Here is a 19,456-nt window from a genome sequence, read left to right as displayed (position 1 = left end):
TACACTGTATGGAATACAAAAGTAGAATATTAATGTCCTGAATGTCTTTGCCACTTTTTTCCATACAGCAAAACTGAATATGGACATAAAAGTTTCTTAAATATTACTATTTTCCAAGACATAAGCTTTGTGTGACAAGAAGCTTACGTAGGTCTTAAGTAAAATCTTCCCCTCCTTTGTCCACATGCATACAAATACGGTGCCTCATCATGCAGAGGTAAATTTTGTCAGTGAATATGCTGGAAAATAGTCATATGAACTACTTAAAATGACATTTAAATTATTTTTTTTTTAATGATGGTCTTTGTCCCCTTTGTCACAATTGAAAAGTCATATGGGTTTGAACATCATGAATGTGTGTAAATGATGACAGAATTTTCATTTTTGGCTGAACTATCTATCCCTTTAAAAGCAGTTCTGGCGTGTATCAGTCTCTGCTGAGTTCAAAACAGCTGTGAAATGCTATTATAATGATTACAAAAGATCGAGAGAATTATATATCAAAATAGCAATCAGATCAGTTTACATTCACATAGATTAGCATAATTAACTATGCGTATTCCAGCTATGATGCATTAAGTGTGAATCTGCTAATGCATTGCAAAGCACATACTGCTGTTGCGACACAATCTAAACACACTTACATTGTTCTAAAAGCACATTCAGTTTATTTTGCTGTTGTGTTTTCTGGATTTCTTTATATAGCAGTATATTAAACACTTGATCACATGCATTTGCAACACTTAGTCAGGAGAGAGGCAACATTCTGTGCCAACGAGAGCTCAAATTATTTGGTATTTGTGTAAGAGAATAACTCTGTGAAGTCTGTCAGACAAATGATCAGCCATTTCTCATTCCCTCCCCTGCTTCTCTTTGTCTTATTCTCTTTCCTTTTGTCATTTGTTGATAAAAGAGGCCATCTGTCTTTAGCACTGCTTCATTATCTCTGATGTGCTGTCAGCACCTCAGAAGAGCTGTGTGCTTTGACAAAATACACTGTTGACACTCACAATCAAATCTTTAAACAGGTCGCTAAACCTACTGACATGCATTCAGTCAGAAATGAAATTGCATATGTCTGTTCTACTCTTGATGTTACGTTACATAATTTGTGTTAAAGTGCACACGTGCAAATAATGTAAAATGTGTTTTTTTTTGCAATTTACAAATTCATGTTGTACTTTAATTGTTTTTCTTTTTTTCTTTTTTATTGTTATAACTTATGGGTAAGTTTAGGACAGGTTTGGTGGCATGGGTAAGTTTAGGACAGGTTTGGTGGCATGGGTAAGTTTAGGACAGGTTTGGTGGTATGGATAAGTTTAAGACAGGTTTGGTGGCATGGGTAAGTTTAGGACAGGTTTGGTGGTATGGGTAAGTTTAAGACGGGTTTGGTGGATACGGGTAAGTTTAAGACGGGTTTGTTGGATACAGGTAAGTTTAGGACAGGTTTGGTGGCGTGGGTAAGTTTAGGACAGGTTTGGTGGTATGGGTAAGTTTAAGACAGGTTTGGTGGTATGGGTAAGTTTAGGACAGGTTTGGTGGATACGGGTAAGTTTAGGACAGGTTTGGTGGCATGGGTAAGTTTAGGACTGGTTTGGTGGTATGGGTAAGTTTAAGACAGGTTTGGTGGCATGTAGTGATGCACCGATGTGAGAATTGTAGCCAATACCGATAACCGATATTAATATTGCTGTTATGGCCGATACCGATATTTTCCGATGTCGATATCTCTGTATAGAAAACACATTTTTATGATAATCAAATAAAGAGCTATTTTCCAAAACACATTTTTTTTTTACTTTAGAAATGACTGATATTGGGCACCTTTACCTGTGTGCAAAATATGTCATCAGATTTTCAGAAGAAAAAATAAATATTTATATAAAAATACATTTTTATAAAGGATACAAGTGTGTCCTGAATTCACACTATAAATAAGGATGAAAAGGCAATGAATAGTCAATGTGTTTTTTTGTGAGTCTTTGCGTTTGAACATTGCACATTTTAAACAGGACACGCATTAGCTGAATACATGTTAGCCAATACAAACATATTTATAGAAAACAGTTGACAATGAATAGACAGGAGTCCAATAATAGCATAACGAATCACTTATTCTAAAAATAATATCAAGTATAAGTTAGACGAATCCGACATATAATGAGGGCTGTGTTAACAGTAAAACGTTCGTCATTTAATGAATTTTAAAAACACGGATGGATAATACAAAATGTTTTCTGACATTTTGACAGAAAAAAAAAAAAAAAAAAGCAAGAACAAAATTTAAACTTAGCCCGCCAATTTTCATTTTACAATTATCTTCTCTCTCTCTGTGTGCGCGTCTGTGTTTGTGAGAGAGAGCTCGCGCAGCACTGATACAACGGTACTTTTTAATCTATAAGTAATGAACGCGCTAGTTTTCATACAAAATAAATATGTAACATAATTAGGTACTTCAGTTATTATTAACACAATAACATAAGACATGAAGGCTACGTTTCTCAACACTGAGAATGAATAAATAAACGGCTGTTTCTCCAGACTCACGCTTATCGGTAATCCACAAATCACACGTGCTGTCACTTTTGAGAAAAATCAAATTCGAACGGGTATCAAATATCAAGCAATATATTCGAATATCTACGAGTCAAAAAACGATCAGTCAAAAAATGCATCATGAAGAGGAAAAAAACATAAGTCGCACTGGACTATAAGTCGCATTTATTTCGAAAAAAAAAAAAACAATGTTACGGACGGCACAGTTCTCCGTTATGGACGTGAGCGCTCTGAAAGTGGCATTAAAAGACTGCTTTAAAACTTTCACAGAGACCTCAAACAGAAAGCACAAAGCCTGTCTTTAAATTTAATTTCGTTTTGTATTAATTGTATCTTAATTTTGATCAATGTTTCATCAACCAATTGCCTGGATTTAATAAATAAGAAGTAAATATATTAGAAAATATTTAATCACGACACGGAGGCACCGGCGTGTGAACCTGGAGCTCATCTCATAAATGAACCGAAACTCAGCGTATAAGGTAGCCTACTTGCCTCACAGACCTGAGACATATATAGAAAGCTTGAAATGTGTACTTTTAAACAGAACAATTCAAAACGAAAGAAAACAGACTGTTCTCTGCTTATGTCATCCATATGAAATGTGCATTTCTCTCAGGCGCGTTCACTAGGCTACAGCGAAGAACGCGAGTCCGCATCGTCAAGTTCATCTTCAACTTCACACGTCAAATACACAGGAATAACTATCGGCCTGTTCACATCAGCCCTATTTTGACATCGGAACGATACCGATGTGTAAAAAAATGACCATATCGGCCGATATTATATCGGCGGCCGATATATCATGCACCACTAGTGGCATGGGTAAGTTTAGGACAGGTTTGGTGGTATGGGTAAGTTTAAGACGGGTTTGGTGGATACGGGTAAGTTTAAGACGGGTTTGGTGGTATGGATAAGTTTAGGACAGGTTTGGTGGTATGGGTAAGTTTAGGACAGGTTTGGTGGCATGGGTAAGTTTAAGACAGGTTTGGTGGTATGGGTAAGTTTAGGACAGGTTTGGTGGCATGGGTAAGTTTAAGACAGGTTTGGCGGCATGGGTAAGTTTAGGACAGGTTTGGTGGCATGGGTAAGTTTAAGACAGGTTTGGCGGCATGGGTAAGTTTAGGACAGGTTTGGTGGCATGGGTAAGTTTAAGACAGGTTTGGTGGATACGGGTAAGTTTAAGACAGGTTTGGCAGCATGGGTAAGTTTAGGACAGGTTTGGTGGCATGGGTAAGTTTGAGGATGGGTTAAGATGTAATACATAATTACAGACATAATTACATGCAGGTTTAATTAAAATATAAGTACAATGTAATAACATGTATGGACACAATAAATGAACTGTATCAAATTACTAATTAAAATGGGATTACATTGTAGTTAAATACACTTAATATAACGTGGGACCTACTATATTTTTTAAACAGTATGCCGAACAATACACATTATGTAACGCTACGCATTTCAAACAGTACATTTTGGTCACATGACTTACTGCATTAATTCTTTGTGTCCAGTAATCATCTTGGAAATAAAAAGAGCTATTTTTAGTAGGGATGCACGATATATCAGCCACCATATCGGTAACAGTATGTTCATTTTTAATGTTATCAATATCAGCCCGATAAGAAAATATGGCTGATATATTAAAGCCGATAAATAATGGATTATTTCCTTCAGCTGAGACACTTCAGATGCGCATTTTTTAACAAGATGGTTTTGAATTGCTTGAAATATGATTGACTTCAAAAAGGAAAAAACAGTTAAGTGCAACATGTGCAGCGCAAGTCTGTCATATCGGCTACATAAAATTATGTGTTTTGGACATAGTTTTTAATAATGAGTTTTCTTTTGTTTTTGTAATCAGGCTCTCAAAATTACATAAAACTCTGGATTTAGATTTATCGCCCAATATATCAGTTATCGTCGTTCAAAGATAAAGAATTATCGGTTATCGGTATCAGACAAAATTTTCATATCGGTGCATCCCTAATTTTTTGTCAGACAAATAACAAGTCAACAAAAAGTTGTGGTGGATTTGTGTTCATCAATAAGTTGCATTGCATTGTGGGATACTGTACTCAGTGCAGTTTACTACTGTACATTTTGGCAAGTGTTGAAAGTAAAGTGTGGTACCAAGATGCAATTTGATGGCGTAGTTGAATACACTTCCCTTTCACCAGCAAATACATACTTTTAGGGCAGAATATACATACTTTTGCCATATAGCATAGTACCATTATACATGGCAGAAATGTTAACATCAGACTGTAGCTATGGACATAACCTCAATATTATATGGCATTTAATATAGAAAAGTGTTACTAAAACAGACACATTATTGGAGAACTATGATGTCAAAATACTTAAAACAATAATTAGCACAAAGTGTACGCTCATAAAAGAAAATGAATTGAACAACGTTTGCCTCAGCATTGCTGGTTATTAAAGGAGAATCGCTCATTGGAGATTTAAGAGGCTTGTTTTAAAAGGCTCATTTGTGGTTTTTCCCATGTCATTAAGCATAAATTAAACCTCATTTGAAAACATGCGTTATTGTAGTTAAGTGGTGATGGGAATGATTTCAGAAATTATGGTTAAAGGGAGTTTTGGGAAATGGAAAGTGGATATTTTATGGTGTTTAAGTGGTCACCATTGCTATTAAGTTTTTTTAATCAGCTCCCTTTTTTCACTTTATTTCAAGGGGCTAATTTAGTCTTTCAATTGACTAAGTATCTTTGCAACTACACGTCAACTAGAAATTATTAGAGTATTAGTTGACAGTCTGCTTAATATCTGCTAACTCTTAATTTTGATGCACCTTCATCAAACATTCCACTGACTATAAGTAACTTTGCAACTACATGTCCCTAACCATAACCTAACAGTCTAGCTACAGTCTACTAATACTCTAATGAGAGTTAGTTGAATGTCTAAAGTGGACCATTGGAAATAACCTTTGAAGTGTAACCTTATTTTTGCTTTCACTAGTTTAATGTGAATGGTTGTACAGTGTAATTTTTTTGGTAACTCTTTATTTCGATGGTCCACTTTAACCATTCTACTGACTATAAGTAACTTTGCAACTACATGTCAACTAGCAGTCATTAGAACATTAGTACTTGTCCACAATAATAAACGTTCATATGAAAACATCTTTTTCTCTCCGTTTTGGTCTTCTGTTCACACTGAGATTGAGTTTTTGTCAATGAAGACGGAGCTGTTTTCGCGTTGTAGTGTGGACTGTGAAAACGGAGGCTTTTGAAACCTATGATTCATGTTTAGTCATGTGATGCATATTGTACCCATAATATACAGTATATGGTTATACCAGTATTGTTATGCCTGCTATTTACTTTCATAGTGTTGCTAAAGATAAATGTTCCTTTGTAGAATCTTCATATTACAGTCCTGTAAATATGACAGAACGTTGTGAGTGTGTGTTAGAAATCAGGAATGGTGAGAGAACATTGTGCTTGGTACGTTTTTCATCTTCAAACCAAACTTGGGTCTCCAGCCCGTCAGGCTAGAGCTCTTCTCATAATGTTTACTTATAAGGTCAGTAGACGGAGAGAAGACGGTCTTATGTGGCTGTTCGAATGCATTCGTCCACATGAGCGTTTACACTACGAAAGCAATCCGGTCGAATGTGTTTTCAACTACCTCTGGAAGTGATAGAAAGTGGACAAGCTCAAAACGTACCAGCCTGAGCAATATGACTGTGATTGAAGCCCAATTATTTAATTTTTCACGAGTGGCGCACCACGTTCATCAGCGTGCTCCAAAAGATTTGCGCAAGCCGTTCCTATCACGACGCTGATTATAAAATGTGCGGCCCATTTGAATTCTATTGAGAATGTACCACTTTAAAACACCATGGAGAAAGTCAAACATGATCTAAAACAGCCACATAAACTAAAAAGGCCGATCTCCAACTTAAATTAGACAGCTTTTTAAATTACTCATGACCACCAAGAATTTAGATATTTGATATTTGTCCTTGTTTTCACACAGGCCGGTTGCAGTCTCTTTTTTTCCTCCCAAGTCCGAAGTCTTTCGCGTTTTACAACGGGTGAATCTCAAGTTGTCACTGGTGATTGTCGTTTGAACCTTTCTGGATCTGCCATCAAATTGATAAGTTTAATTATATCAAGTGCTGTGAGAAAAGGCTATAAATCTCCACCTCCAACATCCTCACACTCATAGCCTAATAGCCAAGACTCCTTCTTTATGTGTACAGATGTGACGTAATGACGCAAAGACATGCTCAAATTTCCCACGGAAATCCACCAGTACCACTGGAATTCAAAACATTTTTACAAGCTTACCATTTTGAATCGAGCTACAGCAAACAGAGAGTTTTGAACACTGGCTGGTTATGTACTTGCTCAAAAAATTATTTTGGATATTTTTTAACCCAAAAAAGCTACGGACTGCAGCTTTAAAAAAAAAGAAAGAAAAAAGTTAGCATTGGCTTTACCATGATGATGAGCAGGGCTTAATTTGAGCCGGAACACGCCAGAACATGTTCCGTCACCTCCGACGTTGGATCCGGAACCTTTTTTATTGGATCCGGCACCTCCTGTGTCACTATGGAAAATGAATTGCCTAAATGAAAAAAATAAAATTACTGTTTGTGTAATGTTCAATGTTGTTATTTGTCTGGTTAGTCTTTATTCCCCATTGAAGTTCTACAAAAATCTTGTGTTTGCATTTTCGCTTGTTGTGCTAGTTGAGATTGCTGTTAGCCTCGATCGTTTCACTCAGGGGAAAAATGTCAAAAAGACAGCAAAGTTTGCTTAACTTTTTCAAACACGCTGGCCAGTCAGATCCCAAACAAGCAAAAATCGTTTCCGCTGATCAAGAATGTGGAGACCATGGTGGACACAGCAGTAGTATCGACATAATATCTCGTTATTTCGACATAATAAGGGGACATTCTAATCTGCATTAAGCCACATTAAGCGTTCTTCTTATAATGGTTTTCTATGGGAGGAAAATGCTTAACGTGTAATTGCGTTCATATTCTGGGCTCATCTGATTTTTTGTGCATAGCCTACTTTGTTATTATTTTAGTATCATAATGATTAATAAATGCACGCACAATTATACGAGAACTTGATTTGAACAAATGCCTTTCAATTTGTGTGTGCAAAATTCAGAATTAAATTAATGTGCAGCAATTTGTACAAATAGAGAGTCTGTAGGCCTACTATACTGTTGTAGCCATTAAAAAAGCGCATTTAGTTTCATATTTGTTAAAATATTATAATGTTATTTTTTTTCCATTTATGTTGATTTATGAAAAGTGAACAGCACGAGTAAGATAGGATACGCAATATGAGACATGGAGTGGGTCAGACATGATTTTGACCACTTCATTAAGTTTTGTTTTGTAGAAAACCTTTCTTTAAAGTGAATTTCGTTTTGTATAAATTGTATCTTAATTTTAATACATTTTTCATCAACCAATTGCCTGGATTTAATGAATAAGAAGCAAATATAACAGACAATATAATCATGGAGGCGCCCGTGCGGTCACTTTGCACGTTAACTGGAGCGCATCTCATCCTAACTTAACGAAACTCAGTGTATGCCTCACACAGACATGAGAAATACATCAAATACACAAAGCTTGAAATGTCTTTAAACGTAATAATTCAAAACGAAAAAAGAAAAAGGCTACTCTCTGATTATGTAATCCATTATGTGCATTTCTCTCTATAGGCGCGTTCACTACGAATATGGCCATTGTCAACTTCATCTTTGCAGCCGACACTGTCAGAAAACACTAGTTTATTAATAAAAATCAATGCACGCGTCACCGGATTTACAAATGCACATCTTGCTTGTTGCACGCACACATATTATGTCGAAATAATGAGATATTATGTTGAAATAACATTATTATTAATAATAGCCTATCTTTTAGAATAGCCTATTTGATTGAATGCTGAAAGTTGCGCTTGTTCAATTTAATACAATTACAACTTTAATTGTGATCATTAAAATAATTGAATATTAAATATTTAGTGGCCAAGTTTTGCGCAGCTCCCGTCAATAGGCTTGTTTGAGATGCACCTTGCCTCGCCTGAAATGTATGCGAGACTAGGCGGCTGCAGTGAGGGGAGGAGTGAAAAAAGTGCAGGCATGACAGACAGATCTCTCTTCTCGCAGTGGATCAGACACCTGTGAGATCAAAGGCGGATATCGCGGGATTCACGATATTCACGCTTGTGCTCGTTGAACTGGATGCAATTTAAGTTCTGTTGCTTTTATATGAAAATAAATATAATGAACAAGACAGCAAAGTACTTGTTATTTAATCACATACCAAAGACGTGTTTATCAATCATTTTTACTTTAATTACAGACATGTTATATATATATATATATTATAAATATGACAACAATCAAATAACCCATATAGAGATCACACTGTCAGAGTTTGGGAATACTCACACATAATTTATCCACATAAAAACACGATATCAGAGTTTAAATGAAAACATTTTAAAAGAGAACAATACATCACGGTTGTTTAAACCAATGAGCATTAAGCTGTGTCGTCAGCAAGTCGTTTCCCATCATGCTTTTGATCAGCGCAGTCGGTGGAGAGCAACTGCACTCGACTACAGAATCCGACACGTGCGCCTTGCAATTGCAAGAGTTTTTTGCATACGTCAGCATAACATCAGAGCAAGTCGGACCGCACTCTGACAAATTTCTAACCAGCATGATCTCGCACTGATCACCGGTGATCGGTTCTGCACAGATTTTGCTCATCTCAAACAAGCCTAATGATCTAGCACCCCCTCAGCACATGCGTTAAAAATTCTCTGGCGCCGCCCCTGCAGAGAAGCTACATAGGCAGTGTAATTTTTTTTGTTCCGTTACCTCCAACCCCCGTTTTGAGTCGCCGGATCCATTTTGGAGCATTTTGCAGGACCATTGCAATGAAACTTAACTGATTTCTAAGTACAAATATTCAGCGCCTCATAACAGCATGCATAATAATTATTATTTTTTAAAGAATGTTTTGAGGGGAAAAAAAACATAAGTATTTTTTTAAATGTTTATTTGCACTGAAAACTAAAAGTAAATATCTGCATTTACACGTGCAGATCAGCTTCCCTCTTGCCTCCTTTTTTCTTTTCCTCTCCAGGAAGGTAGGCCATGATGGCTTATGTTATTTTTAACATTAAAATAAACAGAATGGATAACAACCACAAACCTCAAACCACTGTAATCTCTCACAAAACCCCTCCTGTCATCACCAATTTCTGGCAAAGACTGATTCAGGTGCCAGCCTGTGTTTTAAAGTCATGTGATGAATGTTAGACGTTAGGAAAGTCTGTGAGAGAAGAAAAAGTGCATTCTGAGCAGCGCGGGTTGGAGGTCTTCAGTAAACCATTTTGACCCTCGGTGGCTGTGCCGCGCGGTGTGTTTATATAGGTTTCGCCAAAGGGAGTTCGGAGCTAATTTATGTAGCATTCGAATACAAAGTGTACTCAGCGCTACAGGACTAGAGGGCTAGTCGTTGTGTATCAGTTTGATGAGTGTGTGTTTATACATGCTGCACATGTGCTGGTGGGGATTTCTGAACCGGTACAAGAGAGCAGCCGCTCCATAACTTTCGAAGTAAGAATCATAACGTTTTATAATCAGGTTACTTAAAATGTGTTGGGGTCAAAAGTGTCGGTCAGAGCCATAATGTTTCTTCAAACTGTGACAAAGGTTTGGAAAGAAGTTGACAACTTTTCAGGTTTAAAACAAATTAAGCTCTATGAACAACATCTGTGACACACTTATTGTATAATGGCAGGGAATGGGGCCAATTTTTGGAGAGCAGAAATGTGTAGCTTATAATTTTATAAAAGCACTACCATTAATATTCGGTTAAAACGTGTGTATTATTTGAGCTGTAAAACTGTTCATGTTATTTTTATGGTTGTTTTAAGGGGGTTTAGGTGTTGTCATGGCAAAGAAGTTTTGGCAAGTACTTTTAAAGTACTGATATGAAATGCATTAAGTGTTTTTTTTACTTAAAATATAATATGATCAATAAGTTTATACATTGCTTTAACTCACTAAAATAAGTTACGCAATTTTTTTTAAACTTTTTTATAAGTTATGCAAGATTCAAATTATTTTTGTTAAAAGTCAGTTTAATGTAATTGAAGTTGAAATTACTTATACATCCACGTTGATTTTACTTGTGGGAAAGAGGGACTTTTGTACATCTTTAAATGTATTTCCGAATTAACTTCTATTGTCTTTGAAACATTAATATACATCAAATACGCTTTAATGTAACTTCTATTGTGCCTTGTTTATCATGCATTAAAATATATTTGTAATTACACATTTGTAGGATGAAGTTGCAATTTAGTACATTTTATATATAATATTGAATAACACACTACAGTTAAAGTTATAATCAAGCGCTTTAGATGTGCTTTAGTATGTTAGTCTTTACATGAGCTTTATTATGTTAGTCAACATCAAAATAAATGCACTTAAAACACGACAGAATATTATTAAAACAATGTTTTAAAATGTGCTTTAAAGTTAAACTTTTAATTACAAATTGAACAAAGTGCACTTAAGTGTGTAAAGAAACAGTCATGAAAGTGAACTCTTTCTAAGTGCCCTTACTGTAAGTGGCATTTCATTTCATTAATATTATCTGCAAGTAAAGATGTACATTATGCAATGAAAAAATATACTTTTAAGATTTGGAGTGCCCTACAAGTGCACATTCAATACAATTAAGCGCAATCCCTTTCACATGGGCTTCACTGTTTATTAAAAGATTATGATTATTAAAAATGAAATTAATACAATTAGATGTATTAAATGAAATTTTATCAACATTATGCCACAAATGCTGCTGATTGAACCTGGAAAATTCCTCAACAGGTTTGAGTTCAAACTTAAACAAATGATCAAACACAAAGAACAGCTCACACAATGTGTTTACAGCATTTGATGTAAACAAGAGTTTTTGTTAATCTTATCATGACACTACAAACTACATTAAATTGTCATGTTCTATTATTTAGATGCTGGCGTTCATACACGGTGCAATCCAGACACTTAAGACCTTCTTCCTCTCCTTGTGTGACAGACTTCTCACTGAAAGCAAGGTTAGGTGACATCTGGGCAACATCATGTGTGTGAGAGAAGCCCCAGACGCAAAACAATGGGTGCGGCCTCAGTCTGTGAGTCGAATCCCTCAGCTGCAAAACATATACAGCGAAACATATACAGACAGTATGTGCGGCTGTATCGCTTTATTGTTTTAAGTTCTGGTTCCGGCCTGTTTGTTTGCTGGAAAGTTTAGTCTATGCCTTGCTGCCATGTGCAGAGTTGAACTAGTGACAATGAATGCCTCCATTTACTCCCCAGATGTGTGGATGAAATGTTAGTGCAGTTTTGCCCTCTAGTGGTGACTGTAAATAAAGCACATCTTTCTGTCTATCTATCTATCTATCTATCTATCTATCTGTCTATCCATCCATCCATCTATCTGTCTGTCTATCTACAGTGAGGAAAATAAGTATTTGAACACCCTGCTATTTTGCAAGTTCTCCCACTTAGAAATTATGGAGGGGTCTGAAATTGTCATCGTAGGTGCATGTCCACTGTGAGAGACATAATCTAAAAAAAAAAAATCCAGAAATCACAATGTATGATTTTTTAACTATTTATTTGTATGATACAGCTGCAAATAAGTATTTGAACACCTGAGAAAATCAATGTTAATATTTGGTACAGTAGCCTTTGTTTGCAATTACAGAGGTCAAACGTTTCCTGTAGTTTTTCACCAGGTTTGCACACACTGCAGGAGGGATTTTGGCCCACTCCTCCACACAGATCTTCTCTAGATCAGTCAGGTTTCTGGGCTGTCGCTGAGAAACACGGAGTTTGAGCTCCCTCCAAAGATTCTCTATTGGGTTTAGGTCTGGAGACTGGCTAGGCCACGCCAGAACCTTGATATGCTTCTTACAGAGCCACTCCTTGGTTATCCTGGCTGTGTGCTTCGGGTCATTGTCATGTTGGAAGACCCAGCCTCGACCCATCTTCAATGCTCTAACTGAGGGAAGAAGGTTGTTCCCCAAAATCTCGCAATACATGGCCCCGGTCATCCTCTCCTTAATACAGTGCAGTCGCCCTGTCCCATGTGCAGAAAAACACCCCCAAAGCATGATGCTGCCACCCCCATGCTTCACAGTAGGGATGGTGTTCTTGGGATGGTACTCATCATTCTTCTTCCTCCAAACACGTTTAGTGGAATTATGACCAAAAAGTTCTATTTTGGTCTCATCTGACCACATGACTTTCTCCCATGACTCCTCTGGATCATCCAAATGGTCATTGGCAAACTTAAGACGGGCCTTGAAATGTGCTGGTTTAAGCAGGGGAACCTTCCGTGCCATGCATGATTTCAAACCATGACGTCTTAGTGTATTACCAACAGTAACCTTGGAAACGGTGGTCCCAGCTCTTTTCAGGTCATTGACCAGCTCCTCCCGTGTAGTTCTGGGCTGATTTCTCACCTTTCTTAGGATCATTGAGACCCCACGAGGTGAGATCTTGCATGGAGCCCCAGTCCGAGGGAGATTGACAGTCATGTTTAGCTTCTTCCATTTTCTAATGATTGCTCCAACAGTGGACCTTTTTTCACCAAGCTGCTTGGCAATTTCCCCGTAGCCCTTTCCAGCCTTGTGGAGGTGTACAATTTTGTCTCTAGTGTCTTTGGACAGCTCTTTGGTCTTGGCCATGTTAGTAGTTGGATTCTTACTGATTGTATGGGGTGGACAGGTGTCTTTATGCAGCTAACGACCTCAAACATGTGCATCTAATTTAGGATAATAAATGGAGTGGAGGTGGACATTTTAAAGGCAGACTAACAGGTCTTTGAGGGTCAAAATTCTAGCTGATAGACAGGTGTTCACATACTTATTTGCAGCTGTATCATACAAATAAATAGTTAAAAAATCATACATTGTGATTTCTGGATTTTTTTTTTTAGATTATGTCTCTCACAATGGACATGCACCTACGATTACAATTTCAGACCCCTCCATGATTTCCAAATGGGAGAACTTGCAAAATAGCAGGGTGTTCAAATACTTATTTTCCTCACTGTATCTATCTGTCTATCCATCCGTCCGTCTGTCCGTCCATCTGTCTGTCTGTCTGTCTATCCATCCATCCGTCCGTCCGTCCATCTATATGTCTGTCTATCTATCGGTCTATCCATCCATCCATCCATCCATCCGTCCGTCCGTCCGTCCGTCCATCTATCTGTCTGTCTATCTATCTGTCTATCCATCCATCCGTCCGTCCATCTATGTCTGTCTATCTGTCTATCCATCCATCCGTCCGTCCGTCCATCTATATGTCTGTCTATCTATCTATCTATCCGTCTGTCCATCTATCCATCTGTCCATTTATCCGTCTGTCCATCTATCTGCGTCTATCTATCCGTCTATCTATCCGTCTATCTATCCATCTATCTATCTATCTAATCTGTCTGTTTATCTATCTATCTATCTATCTATCTATCTATCTATCTATCTATCTATCATCTATCTATCTGTCTGTCTGTCTGTCTGTCTGTCTGTCTGTCTGTCTGTCTATCTGTCTCTTTGTCTATCTATCTATCTGTCTATCTGTCTGTCTGTCTGTCTGTCTATCTATCTATCTATCTATCTATCCTTCTATCTATCCGTCTATCTATCTACAGTATCTATCTATCTGTCCATCTATCCATCCATCTGTCTGTCTGTCTGTCTGTCTGTCTGTCTGTCTGTCTGTCTGTCTATCTATCTATCTATCTGTCTGTCTGTCTGTCTGTCTGTCTGTCTGTCTGTCTGTCTATCTATTTGTCTCTGTCTATCTATCTATCTATCTATCCATCCATCTATCCGTCTGTCTACAGTATCTAACTGTCTATCTGTCCATCCATCCATCTATCTATCTGTATGTCTGTCACACACACACACACACACACACATATACATTATATATATATATATATATATATATATATATATATATATATATATATATATATATATATATATATATATATATATATATATATATATATATTTACACTGTGCATGTTTCATCATATTAGAATGATTTCTGAAGGATCACGTGACACTGAAGTAATGATGCTGATTCTGGTTAAGAAAAAAACTTTTTTTCAGTGCGAACAGCCTGTTTCTGTTTTTTTACACAAGTACAGTACATACACAGTCACGCAGTCACACACAAAGTGTGATCAGCTGAAAGCAACGGTGTGCAGATTGCAGACCATCTGCTCACTATTCTCATGATTATCAAAGTTGAAGGTTGCATTTTTAGTTCATGCTTATGATTTGATTGTGAATATTGCACATTATTAAAAATATCCCACCATCAAACCTTTATGAATCCTGCATAGATGCTGTGCAGTGCATTTTGATCATTATTACTATTATTGCACAATAACCATTACAAGTTTGCACACTAGGAAGCCTAGAGATTATGCCAGCACAGATTTGGCATTACGCCTGTTCTTTGGCTTTACCTTATATAAATAGAGTGGCAGTGTTTGGAAACAGGCTTGTATCTCTGTGTTCAATCCGTGACTGTTTTACAGTACACTAGATTGTGCTGGGACTCTCTCTCTTTTTCTTTTTCTTTTTCAAAATATACTGACTTTAAATGAACCCGTTTACTTGGTTGCTTTTGTCACAATACATTTTGTGTGGAAGTTTCTAATTTGTGGTGTAAATATGGAAGAGGCTGATGATGTTTGCAGGGGCTAGAACTAAATTGCTTTGGATTGCTTTTGGAAATTTTGCTTATAAACTGTGCAGGTAATATTAATCATAATCCAATTTAGTTGGATTGTACTGAATTTAACATTATGTATTGTTGTTGACGCAATAAGGTATGTTGGTTATTGAGTTCTCTTTTTAATGAATTCCTTGTTTTTGCTAACTCTATTAAAGCTTCCATATGTGGCGATTTTAATGTCAATTCAGAAAGCTCAGCCTGATGGATGGTTTCTAATGAAACACGTTTTAGTGTGTGGTTCAGATGGGGCAGAGGTCTCATTATGAAGTGTAAAATTTCACACTTTTAATGGAATGACACTTTAGGTGGTTGCACATTGCAGGCAGCTGAAGTGACTCATGGCCCGGGTGAGCATATGGGTAAATAGAGCTTAACCCTGACCTTTTTGTGTGGTTTCCAAAGTATTTTCCTCATTTATTTTGTCCTTTTCAAAAATAAAAAAGACAAGAAACAAACCAATCAGCCCCAAGATGAATCACAATAAGTACAATATAGAAAAAAGTTAAAAGGTACAAGACTTTGTTCACTTAGAATTATTGCATTGCAAATAAAAACAAATTATAAATTGATTATAAATATAAAAACAATATATTTTTAAGTTCATTGCAAAATCAATATATCAGTTTTTTAAGAATATGGGGTATTTGTGGGGTATTGTAGTTCTTTATTAGGATTTTTTTTTTTTTTACATTTATTTTATGTATATCATCAGTTAACAACCTCACAGCTTTTATTTTTAAAAATCGATTTCTCTGCGAAGACCTTATATTTGCACACTGAGTTCATGCAGCCACATCATTTCTGATGTGAATACTGAGAGAAAATTATGTTTGCAGGTTCAATCTAGACTGTAAACACTTCAGAATATGTATAACTCACTCCTCATTGACCTTATGCAGCTTTGAAGAATATATCAGACCACTGAACGGATATACTTGGATGTTATTGTACCTAACGAGCCACGCTCTGTGTGTTTGTGTGTTTTACAGAATAAAAGCAGACACACAGGCCAGTCCTGATGGCAGGCGCTTGGGGGTCAGCCTGCACTGGACTCTGGCTCTAGCAGCCCATTGGGCCCTCACTTCAACTCTGAACATTTCACAGGTCAGTGAGCACACACACACAATATTGTTTCACAATATTACTGACGGCATTGGATAGACTTCACTGACTTTATCTCAACTTAATGATATTTTCTATTGCCTAACCCAACCCCTACCTACCAATCACAGAAATATGCACAAAACACTATATTTTAATAAAAACATAATTTTGCTGATTTATATGCTTTTCAACTATGGTGACCAGTAAAATGTCCTCACTAGTCGAGTCGGGTGTCATATACATCTGGCCATCAAAAGTAGTTAAACAAGTACACACACACACACGCACAGACACACATGCACACACACACACACAGAGAGAGAGAGAGAGAGAGAGAGAGAGAGAGAGAGAGAGAGAGAGAGAGAGAGAGAGAGAGAGAGAGAGAGACTCTCTCTCCCTGTGTTTGTGTGTGTGTGTGTCCTTGTGGGGACATTTTTTTGGGACAAACCCAACCTGTGTGTGTGTGTGTGTGTGTGTGTGTGTGTGTGTGTGTGTGTATGTGAGTGAGAGAGAGAGAGAGAGAGAGAGAGAGAGAGAGAGAGAGAGAGTCTGGAATGCATAATGTTAAAAAAGAATTATAATTTTATTAAAAGACATGGTAATACTTTATTTTAAGATGACGTAGTTACACATTACTACATGTAGTTCCTACAGTTATAACAGTAAATTATGCATAATTATAAGTAACTAACCCCAAAACAAACCCTTACCATATCTCTTTAGCAAGTACATGTAGTTAATTATTATTACTCGCAAATACGTCACCTTAAAATAAAGTGCAACCAAAGACATTAACACTATTATCCAGCAAAGCCGCATTGACCAAAGTGAAAGTAAAGACATTTAAATTATTACAAAAAAATTTTTCTTTTAAACAATGCTATTCTTTAGAACAACAACATAATAAATGTTTCTAGATCATCAAATCATCATATTAGAATGATTTCTGAAGGATCATGTGACACTGAAGACTGGAGTAATGATGCTGAAAATTCAGCTTTGATCACAGGAATAAATTACATTTTAACATATATTCACATAGAAAACAGCTGTTTTAGATTGTAATTATTTTTCACAATATAATTGTTTTAGTGTATTTTTGAGCGAATAAATGCAGCCTTGGTAAATCTTCTTTCAAAAACTCTACCAACCGCCAATATTGAATGATAGTGTAATTAAGTAATTTAATTTATTTAATCTGATTTTCTTAATAAACATTAAAAATGTAAAACGAAAAAAATATATATATATATATTGATGGCCTTAAAACATTTTCTCATTTCTCATTTTCTTTATTCAAAATATTTCTTTTTTTTTCCTTTCGATTTTCGGGTGAAATATGCCCTAGACACGTTCTCGACAGGTTTCGTGAAAATTACACCGATGCCAGATTCTTCAATGCATAGCTCAGTGATATCTTCAATATGAGCAGTTCTTTTTTCCTGCTGCCGTTTTAACCAGTCAGGAATCCAGGCCACCTTACAGACAGAAAGTGTTTCTAATAACTTGAGAAATGAATATGCGCACTTCCATGACAATGATTGTTTTTGTCTCTTTGCCAGCAGGACGAGTGCCCATGAGGTCGTTGACGCTGGTCCTGCTCGTCCTGATCAGCATCCAGGCTGCACTCATCATGGGAGGCCACACCCAGGCGCAGGGGCCAGCCAATCAGCACGCAGCAGCACGACACTCCCCCAGGCCTCACGGCCAATCCAAGCAGGACTCGCATTATGAAGACCAAATCCCCACCGTGGACCCCAAACTCTTCAACAAGCGCCGCTACCGCTCACCTCGCGTGCTGTTCAGCGACGTGTTCCCTACGGAAAATGAAACGGGAGGCCCCAAACGCCCACGTGTCCGGCGGAAGGCTAACGACTTCTTGCATCGCGGCGAGTACTCGGTGTGCGACAGCGAAGAGCACTGGGTCGGCAACCTGACCCGTGCCACAGACTTAGCGGGCAATGAAGTCACGGTGCTGCCACACGTTCGCATCAACAATGTCGTGAAGAAGCAACTCTTCTACGAGACCACATGCCGCGTGTCGAAACCCGTCGGGGCCCCCAAGCCAGGTCAAGGAGCCAGCGGCGTTAAAGCTGGAACCTCTAGCTGTCGTGGGATTGACAACCGGCACTGGAACTCGTATTGCACCAACACGCACACCTATGTGCGCGCGCTAACAACCTACAATAACCAGATCGCCTGGAGGTTCATCCGAATCAACGCCGCTTGCGTGTGCGTGCTCAGCCGCAACTCATGGAGGCATTGAGTGATGTATTGACTGGTGTCTCAGCCAACCCACTGCAGCCTCCTGTCGCAAGCCCCTCCCACCCGTCAATGATAACATCCGTACTGGTGATCCGAGACTCCGCCCCTTTTCTGTTCTGCTCATGACATCACAACCCACTCCCCTCCTACCCTACCTCACTCTGTAAATTATTGGTTGTTTAAGTTATGAGGACTGCATGACATATTTATATAGTTTATACGGTCAGAATATAAATATAAATATATATATATATATATATGTGTATATACAGTATACATAAAGCAAGCTTTTGTTGTGTTGTTGATGCTCTTATTTATTAAAACACCTCACTACAGTATGTCAATGCAAGACTGCTTCTGTCGTAATCTCATTCAATGATCATTCAAACTTATTTTTTGAACAAAAGTTAATGTAGTGAAGAGCCTAACTATTTTACGAGATGCAAATTTCTTATGAATTTGTATGAAAAAGCATGAAGGTCCATCCATAAACAACCGTCAGCAAAGGCATAAGCAAATTTTTGTGCAAATGTACAAATGAGATTATGCAAATTCATATGAATTAGCCACCAATTCATCAAAATGTAAAGATAGTTCAGAATTACTATGAGATTGTGTTGGATATGGAAGCTTGTTTCCGCTACAGAATAAAACAGTATAAAAGATAATT

The 19,456-nt window shown here is 37.3% G+C and overlaps 1 protein-coding gene across 3 annotated transcripts in view; it reads left to right on the top strand.

Moving 5' to 3' along the window:
* The window catches only part of ngfa (nerve growth factor a (beta polypeptide)), a 32,376-nt gene extending 13,346 nt beyond the window's left edge, over positions 1-19,030 (top strand). The window contains exons 1-3 of one of the 3 annotated variants that reach the window (XM_084097905.1): positions 15,309-15,437; positions 16,407-16,521; positions 18,084-19,030. In XM_084097905.1, the coding sequence (XP_083954031.1) occupies positions 18,098-18,787 (690 nt within the window). In that variant the 5' untranslated portion in view covers positions 15,309-15,437; positions 16,407-16,521; positions 18,084-18,097 and the 3' untranslated portion in view covers positions 18,788-19,030. Of the gene's footprint in view, positions 1-15,308; positions 15,438-16,406; positions 16,522-18,083 lie in introns of those variants that run through there. The other 2 variants (XM_084097903.1, XM_084097904.1) reach the window with 2 other exon arrangements.
* The last annotated feature ends 426 nt before the right edge of the window (positions 19,031-19,456 follow it).

The sequence above is a fragment of the Abramis brama genome (genome assembly GCF_963993115.1).
Source record: "Abramis brama genome assembly, chromosome: 22".
Taxonomy (NCBI): Eukaryota; Metazoa; Chordata; class Actinopteri; order Cypriniformes; family Leuciscidae; genus Abramis; species Abramis brama.
The sequence above is the reverse complement of the archived record's forward strand: the minus strand, read 5'-3'. Positions and strand labels throughout refer to the sequence as shown.